The sequence below is a fragment of the Acartia tonsa genome, chromosome 8, assembly GCF_053477335.1.
Source record: "Acartia tonsa isolate MP-2025a chromosome 8, ASM5347733v1, whole genome shotgun sequence".
NCBI classification, from domain to species: domain Eukaryota; kingdom Metazoa; phylum Arthropoda; class Copepoda; order Calanoida; family Acartiidae; genus Acartia; species Acartia tonsa.
In genome coordinates this window covers 11,186,833-11,201,347 of record NC_137267.1, presented here as the reverse complement: position 1 = coordinate 11,201,347, position 14,515 = coordinate 11,186,833, and the positions used below count along the sequence as shown (strand labels likewise).

At 30.8% G+C, this 14,515-nt stretch overlaps 2 protein-coding genes across 2 annotated transcripts; both read right to left on the bottom strand.

Annotated features, from left to right (window-relative positions):
• Window positions 1-979: 979 nt before the first annotated feature.
• On the bottom strand, window positions 980-2,268 carry LOC145325409 (uncharacterized). Its single transcript, XM_080168396.1, has 2 exons — window positions 2,143-2,268; window positions 980-1,320 (listed from the first exon to the last, which is right to left on the bottom strand). Exons 1-2 carry the CDS (start codon window positions 2,152-2,154, stop codon window positions 1,000-1,002), a joined length of 333 nt encoding a protein of 110 aa, XP_080024522.1. The 5' UTR covers window positions 2,155-2,268; the 3' UTR covers window positions 980-999.
• A 2,476-nt stretch (window positions 2,269-4,744) lies between these two features.
• Window positions 4,745-12,304, bottom strand: LOC145325408 (sodium/hydrogen exchanger 5-like). The gene is made up of 4 exons (XM_080168395.1): window positions 12,245-12,304; window positions 11,324-11,404; window positions 7,364-7,460; window positions 4,745-5,320 (listed from the first exon to the last, which is right to left on the bottom strand). Exons 1-4 carry the CDS (start codon window positions 12,301-12,303, stop codon window positions 5,210-5,212), a joined length of 348 nt encoding a protein of 115 aa, XP_080024521.1. The 5' UTR covers window position 12,304; the 3' UTR covers window positions 4,745-5,209.
• Between the last annotated feature and the right edge of the window lie 2,211 nt (window positions 12,305-14,515).

Here is a 14,515-nt window from a genome sequence, read left to right as displayed (position 1 = left end):
TACTAGTCAATGGTTGCGTTAATATTTTTAAATGCCATAATCTTTCATGGTAAAATCGTGGACAACCATGTTTATAGTATGCACAGCAAAAACAGAACATTAAATTATTATACAGAGAGAATGATTAACAAATGTAATCTTTACATTAAGGTGGACCTTATGCTGACTTTCAATTGGTGATTTGAATATCAGCCAATAGCGTCGCAAACATAAACACATTCAAGTTGCTTTAAAAAAGAGCAAAACATTTTGCTAGCAGACGAAAAAAGTCCCTAACACTGGATCCAGGTAGTTATCTGGATTATATGTATATCTATACTTATACATTTTTTTTCTTTACAGAATCTGTAGCTAAAGTTATTAAACAATTTTGAAGAAAAAAAATTTGTAGAAATTGTAAATAAATCACTAAATATGATATATCATTTATAGCTCATTTATTTCTTAATTCACGAGTAAACATAAAAGTTGCAATCTGTTTACATGAAGGACTCAATCAGAGAGACAGTGACAAAGTAGCAGCGCTAACATTGTACTCAATATTTCTTGTTCCTAATATTAAATATCAAATACATTATAGTTTATTTTGCTTAGAATGGATTTGTAACATTTTTCTCATTCTAAAAGTATATATAACGCCTATTTCTTATGCCTGGGTTGTGATATAATTAAGTTGAAAGTTTATATTCTTGTGGGTTTTAAAAAAATCGATTTTTTCAATAATTACCTGACAGAATTTAAAAAGTTAGGTGTCATATTAAAAAAAAATTTAAAAAAACTTAAATTACTTGAAAAATAAGAGTTCTACAAAAAAAAAACGATTGCATATCTGAATTCTATGGAAAAATTTACATCTACTACTTACTAAACGCACAGGCTGGCTATAAAAATAAAAGTTAATACACCTTCTTTTGAATTAAGTTAAATGATTTCAAATAAATAAAAAGTACATTTTTTTTAAAGTTAAACTTTTCTAAAGTCAGGGTGTGTGTATATCATTTATTGTAAATCATATTGTACTAAATTATCTTGCTGTATGCACTGATATCCCTTAAACATATTAAACTGGCACATGGCGTAGGGCCCCCCACACCACTCCTCGCAGTCCTCCTTGGAGAAAGCGTGATTGAGCAGCAGGCTGCCAATCACGCCGACCGTCAGCGGGTCAGATCTGCCTTTCCGCAGGGCATGCTCCTGCATGTTGTCGGGGGCTGCGTTGTAGATCTCGAGTCCCTCTGTCTCGGCGGTTCTGGCTTCGATATTCTCGTCGGCAATGGAGGTGGTGCAGAGGTGTACTAGCAGTACGCACAACACGAGGTTCTAAATTATTTTTTGAAGAAAAACTGGAAATAATATAGCATTTTAAGACAAAGGACGATAAAGGGAAAGGTACGTTGCGGGTAAAATCCGTAAAGGTTGTGTGTTTTAAGTTAAAAACAGCATTAGAACGATAAAAATTATGTTAACTTTTTTTTAAATTTTGTTAAATAGTGAATTTAGTGAATATTATCGTTCTACCACTATCTTTAGGCCTTAAAACACACACTTTTGCGGAGTTTACCCCCAACCTACCTTTCCCTTTACGTACATATACAATTGTATATGATAGATTACCCCATCCATAGTTAAAACTTATTGGTTAAAACGTTTAGCCACTGCCTCTTAATACTCCATTTAACTTTATTAGAACCAACGAATAAAAAAATGTAATTTTAAATAAAACTATGGGTACTGGTGTAATTAAAAGTCCAAACAACGTCTAATTTTAAAATAGAGAAAGAGAAATAGAATTGAAATAAAGCATTTCTCTAAGTATTTTTAGTAGCTTATTAATATTAGTGGAAAAATTCAGCAATTTGACTTATTTATGCAGTATGTACAAATAATATTAATTCTAAAATATTAAATAGACTTGTAAAAAATGGTTGGGTATAGTCCCTTTCGTGGCAACGCCTCTAAAGTGGCGTTTCGTCTTATTTTCACAGAAGCTTATTAATAGATTATTTTAGGTTTAGGGGTATGGTTAGAAATAGGGGAAAATCAACTGTGAAATAACGACGTTACGCCCCTTAAGAGGCGTTGTCACGAAAATTACTATATCGAAATGTTTATTCAGAAAAAAATATTTCTAAGTATGCTTACCAGAACTTTCATAGTGATGTGTGTTTGATTTGAGATTTGAATTAAAACTAATTAAATTTCTTGGGGGCCTTTTTTAAATAGCTGCTTGGCGGTCGGGTTTTTAAACTATAAAATCATATTTATTTTGCGGATTAAGGTTTTATCCATTGATTTGCTTTCAAATAAATTAATTATTAAAGTGGATGTGTATTTAAGTTTCCAGTAAGATCTCAAAAATTGATAAAGATTTAGTGGCATAATTGTCATGAAAACTTTCTATTGGTTTAGGTTACGTTATTTGCAGGGAAAAGGGAATGTGATTCTGATAAACAATTCTAAGTGGAAATTTCCCGTCAACCCCCTTCTCTTTTTTCTCGCCTTGTTACCCGCTTCCATATCAGTTACATCAAAAAACAAGTTTTACTCCAACTTTACTCCAACAAAATATTTAGTTTTCGGCAATTTGAAATGGAATTAATTGGCTGAATAGCAGACCCTGGGTTATTTTAAGAAGGGTTCCATGTATAAACGTCCAAGGGTGGGGGAAAGGGGTGTTATCGCCCCTCGAACTTTTTAATTCTTCTTTATAATCACTAAAAGATTGGACGTCCCTGGTTTAAAACAATTGAGGCTCTCGAGAGTTTTAGATACCATACTATAGGGCTAGAAACGTTGTACTAATAAACCGGGATCTAAAAAGGATAAGATAATGTCCAATAAATTGATTTACATCCCCAATTATTATACGCAAAATTACAACTTCTGTAGAATAGTAGAAATGTTTGGACACTCAACTTATTGAGCCAACCAATAAAATACATAAAAACATTTTTCATATTAAACTCTATCTATTGTAATGGGTTTAAATTATTGAATTTTAATTAAGGCAATTAAATTTAAAAAAGAGGAAAAGTAATTTCAAAAACTTATTTTATTTATAAGTCATAAAACCTTTCCGTCCCCCCCCCCCCCATAATGAATAATTCATACGAATTGACCGCAAGATTTTAATAAAAATTAGTGTTTTTTAAGTGTATCTACAGAAACAAAAATAGCAAATTTATATTCTAAATTACATAAATTACAAACACTGCTGTAAACTGCTTTAATTGGAATTTTCAGGACAGCTTGGTTTAGGTCGTGTATAAACTCTAAGCTAAATGATATCACTTAAATCCTTTAAAAAAATCTCCAAAATGGTAGGAAAATTTTTTTTAAAGTCATCATCGGTAGGTTTATTTCTATTTTATAATCCCCCTATTTATCAAAAACAGTTATGAACCTTCTCTGGGCCTATATGAAGCTTCACTGTAAAGGAGATCCATTTCGATCCAGTGTGGAAAAAACAGACACACACAGTGACAGAGACACATCCTGTTACTGTTATAAAAAAAAATCTACGAAAATGAAGGCACGCCCAAAGTCTAAATTTAGAGGGAAGGAGCTACTATGTGATTTCCTTAATATTAAATAATTTAATCTCTAACGAACTTTACATTGTTTTAGTGTATCCTTTCCTTTATAAATAGCATCTTATAATTTGTACAGGTGGATACTTAAAAATTTACATTTTCTTAATTTTTTTTGTATATTTATTAAGATCTACTGAATCGATTGAGTCTTTCATTTTAAGAAAAATTTACGTAGCTGCCAGGATGGTGTTAAGTTGTTGTATTTTTATATTTATTTTCTTTCTTTTCTTTTTTTTGGGGGGGAGCTTTCTTTTCTTTCCCTACCTCCTCATCCCTTGAAAAGTATCCCTTGCTAGGGGCGCTAGTTTTTAATAATGTTTATTCGGAGGGAAAAGGCTCATAATATTTTTAGGGATAATTTCTCCCCCTCCCTACCCCTAGCACCAACCCAACCGCCTACTTTGAACCAATAATAAGCTTTCCTAAAAATTATGGTGCGATTATTCCTGCGGTTTACCATATTTTTCTACACCTGAAATTTACTATTTTGGCTTAAAATTGATTTTTAAGATTTAATTAGGTAGGGGCGTGTGGCCTAAGTGATTTTTTTTTTTTTTTTGGGGGGGGTCGTCGACCCCACTATTTTAATTTTAGTTTTGAAAAGAAAAAGAATTTTTTTTACTTTTTTTGGGGGGGTGCTTGGGGTGTCCTACCTCCCAAGAAAATAGTTATAAATCTTCCCGGTTAGCGAGATCCTTCGCTACAAACAAACAGACTAACAGACAGAGTTCTACTTTGTATTATAGATATTTTTAGTTATTTTTTTCTTACAATTATATAAATCATTTTATATCCCTAATCTTAAAAACAAATAAAAATATTGTAATCAAATAAGGAAAATTCTTTTTTTTATGTAGCATAACAATTCATTGGTGATTTACTTTATGTATATACTAGCGGCTACGCCCTTAGCCTCTAGGGGCTTTGCCCCAAGTGGTTTGATCAGCCTAATTTTCGTATTTTAGATTTAAAAAGAAAAAGTAAAAAAAAAATATTTTTTGAGGGGGTTAGTAGCTTAATAGCTTAAAACCATCAAATTACCAGTAGGTATATTCCCTGAAGAGTAGGGCCCAATCGGATCAGTGGTTACTGAGATCTTAAGCTTCAGACAGACATCGTTCTACTTTGTATTGTAGATTGTAGGCTACGTAAATTAAATTGTATTATTTACAATCTTTATTCATATCATTTTACTTACAGACAAATTGGTTTACACCTTATTTTTGGCAAAAGCTTTTAGAAGAATGGCTATAAAGTTCAGGAAAATAGCCCCTCCCCCTGACATTTATAAAGTTTCCCTGTGGAGTATAACTGATTACAGATAAAAACTTAATAAATTTGTATAGTCCTATTATATAAAGTAGTAAAGTTTTTTTTGTCCGAAGCTTATGAATTCGTTATCTACTGAACTTAATGAGTTCTACTTCTAGGGGAAGCTTCACATATGACTCGGGATGGTTTTAAGCTACTTTGACACCCCTTTAATTCTTTGGATGCAGAGCCCCTAGATGCTAGGGGCGCCATTGCTAGTAAAATATATAAATAAATATAACTGTTATTTTAAATATGCTCTTATGCCGCAAATGTTCTGGAAATAAAGATTCATATTTTCCAAATTATTTGTTTAAAGATTGTTGAAAGTAATTTCCTGTTTTTGAACTGTAGTGAACAACTACCCCTCCCACAGCAAGTCCAAGTAGGATAAGAACACAAGACTCAGGAATATTCTATAAAAGAACAGTATATAATAAATCCAAGTAGGATAAGAACACAAGACTCAGGAATATTCTATAATAGAACAGTATATAATAAGTCCAAGTAGGATAAGAACACAAGACTCAGGAATATTCTATAATAGAACAGTATATAATAAGTCCAAGTAGGATAAGAACACAAGACTCAGGAATATTCTATAATAGAACAGTATATAATAAGTCCAAGTAGGATAAGAACACAAGACTTAGGAATATTCTATAATAGAACAGTATATAATAAGTCCAAGAAGGATAAGAACACAAGACTCAGGAATATTCTATAATAGAACAGTATATAATAAGTCCAAGTAGGATAAGAACACAAGACTTAGGAATATTCTATAATAGAACAGTATATAATAAGTCCAAGAAGGATAAGAACACAAGACTCAGGAATATTCTATAATAGAACAGTATATAATAAGTCCAAGTAGGATAAGAACACAAGACTCAGGAATATTCTATAATAGAACAGTATATAATAAGTCCAAGTAGGATAAGAGCACAAGACTCAGGAATATTCTATAATAGAACAGTATATAATAAGTCCAAGTAGGATTTGAACACATGACTCAGGAATATTCTATAATAGAACAGTATATAATAAGTCCAAGTAGGATAAGAACACAAGACTCAGGAATATTCTATAATAGAACAGTATATAATAAGTCCAAGTAGGATAAGAACACAAGACTCAGGAATATTCTATAATAGAACAGTATATAATAAGTCCAAGTAGGATAAGAACACATGACTCAGGAATATTCTATAATAGAACAGTATATAATAAGTCCAAGTAGGATAAGAACACAAGACTCAGGAATATTCTATAATAGAACAGTATATAATAAGTCCAAGTAGGATAAGAACACAAGACTTAGGAATATTCTATAATAGAACAGTATATAATAAGTCCAAGAAGGATAAGAACACAAGACTCAGGAATATTCTATAATAGAACAGTATATAATAAGTCCAAGTAGGATAAGAACACAAGACTCAGGAATATTCTATAATAGAACAGTATATAATATGTCCAAGTAGGATAAGAACACAAGACTCAGGAATATTCTATAATAGAACAGTATATAATAAGTCCAAGTAGGATAAGAACACAAGACTCAGGAATATTCTATAATAGAACAGCATATAATAAGTCCAAGTAGGATAAGAACACAAGACTTAGGAATATTCTATAATAGAACAGTATATAATAAGTCCAAGAAGGATAAGAACACAAGACTCAGGAATATTCTATAATAGAACAGTATATAATAAGTCCAAGTAGGATAAGAACACAAGACTCAGGAATATTCTATAATAGAACAGTATATAATAAGTCCAAGTAGGATAAGAGCACAAGACTCAGGAATATTCTATAATAGAACAGTATATAATAAGTCCAAGTAGGATAAGAGCACAAGACTCAGGAATATTCTATAATAGTCCAGTATATAATAAGTCGCACTCTCTTTATAGGTTCATAGATAAATTCCTAGACAGGTCCATAAATAGATCAATTAAGAGATATATATAAAGATTTATAGATAAATTCATAGTTAGATCGTAGATAAGTCAAAAGATAGTTTATAGATAGATCCATAGATTGATTCATAGATATATAGATTCATAGATAGATCTTTATAATGGATTCATGGATAGATCCATAAATAGATCCATTGATGAATTGATAGACATATCTATAAATTGATCTATTGAGATATCCATAAGTAGAGCTATAGATAGATCTATGGAAAGATTTAAAGATAGGTCCGTAGATAGATCTATAGATTAACCCATAAATAGATCCATAAAAATATCCATTGAAAGATCCATAGATAGATTAATAGACGGATCCAGAAATAGATCCATTAGGAGATCCATTGGTCGATCCTTTGATAGTTCCATAGATTGATATAATTCAGAGATTCATTGGTAGATCTATAGATAGATTACTTAATAGATCCATAGTTTTCTCCATAGACAGATAAATAGATATTTAGATAGATAGATTACCTCTTTCAATATTTTGATGCTTTCAAACAACAATTTGAAGAGTGCACATAGCAGAATTGCCAAGAGTATGATAAAACTCTTTTTGAACTCAGTCCATCTTAAAAAAAACATACAAGTTTAGTAATAATGCTCATTTTGACTTCTCTGTGCCTCTACAGGAATCAGAAAAGGATATTAAAAGAAAAGGTTTGCAATTATGTAGAGTTTAAAAATCACTAAACAATTTATTTCAATGAATACTGAAATTACCCATTTCAAACTAAATTTGAAATAAGTAATACCACCACTTTTTTAAAGATTAAAATTATTGATGAAAAAAGATTGGACACTACTAGTTTGTACGTACCAATCTATCAGGATTTCTTTAAAGTTCCTAAAGTTATGTAAAAAATTTCAAAGAAGGTGTATTAACTTTTATTTTATAGCTAGCCAGTGCGTTTAGTAAGTAGTAGATGTAAATTTTTCCATAGAATTCAGATATGCAATCGTTTTTTTTGTAGACCTCTTATTTTTTAAGTAATTTAAGTTTTTTTTTAAATTAAGTTGATTTTAAGGTACTAAAATGCAACGAAAAAAAAAGAAAGAAAATGGCCATTATGAACAAAAATAGTAAAATCTTTAATTTGACACCTTACTTTTTGAATTCTGTGAGGTAATTATTGAAAAAATCGATATTTTTAAACCCACAAGAGTAAAAACTTTGAACTTAATTATATCATTACCCAGGCATAAGAAATAGGCATTATGAGAATGAGAAAAATATTACAAATCCATTCTAAGCAAAATTGAAAAAAAAAGTTTACAAAATAGTAAATAAACTACAATGAAAGGAATTATATGAAAATATTATATTATATTATAAAGGCAACCATCTTATTTCTTGTATTGAGAATAAAAATGGAAAGGGGGTAAATAGGTGGTAAAGAGGGGATAAAGAAAGTGTTGCCTGTACAAAATAATGTTAGGCCATTTTTTTATTTTTTATTTTTTTACTTTTTTTTCAATTTTGCTTACAATGGAATCGTAATATTTTTCTGATTCTAAAGGTTTATATGAACCCCTATTTTTTATGCCTGTGTAATGATATAATTAAGTTCAAAGTTTTTATTCTCGTGGGTTTAAAAAAATCGATTTTTTCAATAATTACCTCACAGAATTCAAAAAGTAAGGTATAAAATTAAAGATCTTACTATTTTTGTTCATAATGGCCATTTTCTTCCTTTTTTTTGTTGCGTTTTAGTACCTTAAAATCGACTTATTTTTTTTTAAAAACTTAAATTACTTTAAAAAAACGATTGCATATCTGAGTTCTATTTGAAATTTTACATCCAATACTTACTAAAAGCACCGGCTAGCTATTAGAATAAAAGTTAATACACCTGCTTTGTAAAAAATAATTCTAAGAGAATAATACCGAATTTTTTGTCAGTTAGACTTCAGTAATATATTTAACAATCAAACTTATATGTTTAGCGAGGCTATTCATCATATTACAATTCTGCATTATAATAAAACCACTTTAAATCTTGTCTTAAAATTAAAATTGCCCAATGTTACTATATTTTTTAACTCACTTTTTGCGTTTATATCCATGAAATTAAAAAATTACTTGTCTGCTAATTGATATAGGATTATCAAGTATATGTGTTAGGGTAAACTAAACAATAAGCATATGTAATCCCTTTAGAAATAATATGTAAACAAAAAATAGTTCTTTTTTTCTAACTAAACTGTACAGTGTACAGTACAACGTGTGTTGGTCCATCGTTGATTTGGTCATTTATATAAGTATATTCCAATAAATAGAAAGAATAGAGTAGATTATTACTTTGGCCATCGGTTCATTATAAATCCTTTAGCCCAAGAACACTAAAATACTACCAAATACTAAAACACTATTATAACAAATAAAAGTGTTCAAGGCAACTTTAGATTCCAGGTGTGATCCTGCAGGAACTAATCCTCGAGGTCTTCAGGAAACTTTAAATAACTTAATTTACTGCAATTTTTGATACTTTAAATTTTAAATTTAGATTTATCTCATATATCTGCATGATTTATGAAATTTTGTTTTAAGATCTATCGCCGTTTTTCCTTTTACTTCCAGCGGCCAAGGGCAGCAGTTTAATGGACTACCGTCAAAGTATATATTTATTTTGGAAAAGATTCAGATTATAGAATAAAAGGTGTAAATTTAACCACATTTCAATTGCCAATGGAATAATATACCATATAAGTTTAATCGAAAACTGTATGTCTATATCAGAAATCCTTATGTTGACTAATAAGGCTATTGTTTCATATATATGCATATATTTTCTGTACAGTTTAGATATAAGAAATAAAGTAAATAAAGGACAATTGAGCATAAATCAATATTCTTCTTGTGTAAATTGACGGAATTATAGCTTGTAGCTGAACAAAGTGTCTCAAAAAATTAGTCTTGTGACGTCATAAAAATGAGGGATTGTCCATCTCTTTTTTAGGGATTTTCTTTCTTACTTCTCCTTTCATCTCCATAATTTTTATGACGTCACATGGCTGATTTTTGAGACACTTTGGCCAGCTACTAATAGCTTCCTAAGTTCCTTTTTTTGACAATAAATGGTATAGTAAGTTTAAAGGTGCACAAAAAATCATTTATTATTAGTTACATTTTTACAGAGTGGGGGAAATATAAATATTACTGATACTAATTTCTCTCTTACACTTCTGGCAAGAATTGGCAATTTTTTTTATTTTATTTTACATGAATACTTTTTCTTAAATTATTGAATTCTAAATAATTAGATTTTTACTAGTATAACTACTTAGATTTGTCAGTAAATTGTGGGACCTGAAAATCAATGGTTCTAAAAAAAATAGGATACAAGCGGTTACGATTATAGGACAAAGATCAAACTGCTGCAAAATTGTGTCAAAAAATGAGGGATTATCCATTTCTTTTTTAGGAGTTTTCTTTCACGCTTCTCATCTCATCTCCCTCATTTTATGACGTCACATGGATCATTTTTGACACAATTTTGCAGCAATTTGGTCTTTGTCCGATTATAGAGGCACTTGAGGGGAGATTAGGGGGGAGGGGTATGTTGATCAAACATTTTTTATGGCAGGGGGCGGGGGCCCGTTGCTACCTAAGGTGGTTAAAGGTATATAATCCCCAAAATATTTATAAACCTTCCCTGGACCTATCTAGAGCTTTACTGTAAAAATGAACTATATAGGTCCAACATTATCTTTGGGTAAACACAGACAGACTGACAAACAGACAAATATCCTGTTTCATTAATACAGTGTTTTTTTTATGAGAACTTTTTTGAAAGCAATTTTACCCCACTTATAGTTATCAGAATTTTATGATTAATGACTTATTTTCTTCGTTTTTTAATGCAATTAACAGAACAACAAAAAAATATTTCAGTTTTTATTTAAAAAGAACAGTAAAATCTAAAATTCAAAACTTAGGTGTGAACATATAAAAATGGTTTTAGCGCATTTTTCTTATGCTCAAATATTCAACCTTTTGCAAGAATGGCTACTAAACACTTTAAAGTTGAGATATAAAATGTATACAGATACTATTAGGGACATGTACTAGAACATATCAAAGTTTGAAGGTCATATCTCAACCAGTGAGGGAGTACTGACCACCCAAAGTAGAATCCATTTTTTCTTGCAAAGAGTAGAAGATTTAGGCATAAGAAAAATGCGCTAAAACCATTTTTAGATGTTCACACCTAAGTTTTGAATTTTAGATTTTACTGTATTTTTTAAATAAAAACTGAAATATTTTTTGTTGTTCTATTAATTGCATTAAAAAACGAAGAAAATAAGCCATTAATCATCAAATTCTGATAACTATAAGTGGGGTAAAATTGCTTTCAAAAAAGTTCTTATAAAAAAACACACTGTATAAGGATTGAACTATTAAGTACCGATTATAAGAAAAAAAAAGCTTACCTCCAAGAGGCAACTGTGGGTCCATGATGATGATTGTCAGTAATATTATTTTTTTCAGCGACATTCCCTAACGAGGCATCTCTAAAACAAGGGTTAAAGTAGTATCCCGTTTGGGAGGAATCCAGTGGGGGAATCCCGATGAAACCAGTAAATTTTGCTTAATAATGAGAGGGAAAAACGAAATAGGGGGAGATGAAGATATAAAAGAATATGTATGTACTTTTTTTATTTAGGTAGAAAGTATTTTTTATAGGAAAGGCTTAATTTGACATATTTATAGACATCAACAACTTATTTTAGACCAAGGATGATTATAACCAAGAGTAGCAATGCTTTAATCATATCATTGGAACTGAATTAGCCTCTAGGGGCGAAGCTTTATAAGGAAGGTGGGAAAACCACCCAAAAAAAAATATTTTTGTTTAAAATGAAAAAGAAAACTTTTGACTTCTTCATTCTGTCGTTTTTGAGATCTTACTAAACAAATATATCAAGATAATTTTGATATTGATTGAAAAATCATTATGTTTTTTATAAATCAAGTCATTATCTTGTAAATCTTGTATCTCATAGTAAAAAATGTGCATGCAATAAATCCACAACTTATAACCGGCAAACTGTCCAACGATTACTATTATTGGGTAGCTTCGCTTGTGAATGCACTTTTTGTATGGTCAATGTAGAATTTAATATTAAAGAAATTTATTTATCTTGAAAAAATTATCTTTATTTGATAGAAATAAAAAAAAATTTCGTTTTTAAAAAAAATTATGGCTTCACCCCTAGCTCCAAGAGCTTCGAATTAAGAGGGAATGTGGATCTATCAAAACTACACAATTTTGCTCTTGTAAATATGAAGAAATTTGTTTTCTTTCATGGCTGACAATTCTAAAATGCAATGCTGAAAATTTAATATTGTACCTACTGCTGATTGCTATTGGTAAAACCAGCAATATTACCAACAACGCTAATATCTTCATTTTTACTAAATAAAATTTAAAATATAAAGGAAGTTTAATTTCTTATCAAGACCTACTATTTTTTGTAGCAAAGCTACTATTTAAGATAACTCTGTATGTATTTATGTCTGTCTGTTCTACTGTTCATTGCAAAGTTTGTATTTTAATTATTTTACATTCATCTACTATTTCATGTGACAGGAGACTCTACAAAGTTCCGAAAAAATAAGCCATGTGACGTCAATAGATCCATCTCTTTTTAAGGGGTTTCATTTCCCGCTTCTCTTCTTATATCTCCCTTTTATGACGTCACACGGCTCATTTTTTCGAACACTTTGTAGAGTTTCATGTAACGGTTCTTGTTTAACTAAGAATGGCTGACGTCATTATTTGAAATTTGAATAGCGAAGCAACTCTGGATTTAATAAACCTTGTTGGACGGGATCCACGGTGCATTTGGTAGTATTGCTTGTGTGTTAACAAGTATGATAGTATCCATAAAAGCGAAGGTTAGACAAATGAACATTTGCATTTAATATTCAACATTATTAAGAGTCTGAACATAAATTCCGGCGTTTCAAACCCCTTATTTTGGGAAATTAATTGGCAATAATGGGAAAAGTTCTGGTTAGGTTATATTGGGTACTGGGTAGCTCCGCTTGGTTAGGGCAGAACCCACTCCATTCCTCCACAAGGTTTGGCATAGGAAAAAAATTACCCCCTTCCCTTGTCATTATTTCCATATATCTTAAAATAAGGGGAGGAGGTCGGTGATTAAGGGACACTTAGTTTGAAAGCACCACAAACCAAATCAAACTATTCAAAATTACTTAATCTTTGGTTACTTAATTTATGGAAATGCTTACATTTTCAAACGTATTATTCAAAGTAAAGACATATTGTATACCTAAATAGTACCAAAAAAAATCCACACGTTTTTCTCGGTTAAAATAACATTATCCTCTTATATTTTCTGAAATGATGTGTTTATAAGATTTAAAGCAATATCCTTGAAACAACATGTATTCTCTTTGATTTTATCCCTATCTCTCTCTCTCTCTCTCTCTCTCTCTCTCTCTCTCTCTCTCTCACACACACACTCACTCTTTCTCTCTATTTTCTCGCTCTTTATCTCTACCCTAGACAATACCGTAGAAGCATACGTGGTTTTTCTTTGTCACTCTCTCTCTCTCTCTTTCTTTCTCTCTCTCTCTCTCTCTCTCTCTCTCTCTCCCCTCTCCCTCTCTCTCTCTCTCTCTCTCTTTCTCTCTCTCTCTCTCTCTCTCTCTCTCTCTCTCTCTCTCTCTCTCTCTCTCTCTTAATTCTCTTTTTTTTCCCACAGACTCTCCGACAAATATTATGGTTGTCTCCGATGAAAATTTGACATTATTCCGTCAGTCAACGCGTATTATTAAAAGGAAAAGGTGCAAAACTGGTAAATCGTCAAACCCACTTGTGAAGTATTATCATAAAAGATTGGATTTAAATTTTTCTAAAATTTGGTTCATAAATATTATATTTTTATAAAATTATGATTTTTAACAAATGTAAATGTTTCTTACAATTCATTCTAAAAAGATCATAATTTTCAAACAAATTATAATATTACTAGCGGCTTCGCCCCTAGCCTCTAGGGCCTTTGCCCCAAGAGGTTTGATCAAACCAATTTTTCGTAATTTAGACTTTTAAAATTAAATCTAAAAAAAAAATTTCTCTTGGGGGGGGGGAATTTTTTTTTATGGGGGGGGGTAGTCGTCCCCACTATTTTAATTTTAGTTTTGAATTTTTTTTTAGGGGGGGGGGTATTTTCAATTTTTGGGGGGGTTGGGGGTGTCCCACCCCCCAAGAAAATAGTTATAAACCTTCCCGGGACCTATGAGAAGCTACCCTGTAAAGGAGAACCCAATCGGTTCAGTGGTTAGCGAAATCCTTCGCTACAAACAAACAAACAGACAGACACACAGACAGACAAACAGACAGACATCGTTCTACTTTGTATTATAGATAATTTTTTTCTTTATGTTTATCTAATGCTTTGCTAAATTAAAACAGGCTTTTAAAAAAAATTATTGATTTTAGGTCATTAAGTTTATTAGAAAAATCAAGTTATAAGGGGACCACATTAATTAAACTCTTAAATCACTACAGGCTTTGGTATTATTTTATGGAAGATTGAATTTTTTTAGATAAAGGGGGGGGGGGGTATATGGTTATGTAATTACCCCGACCCCTG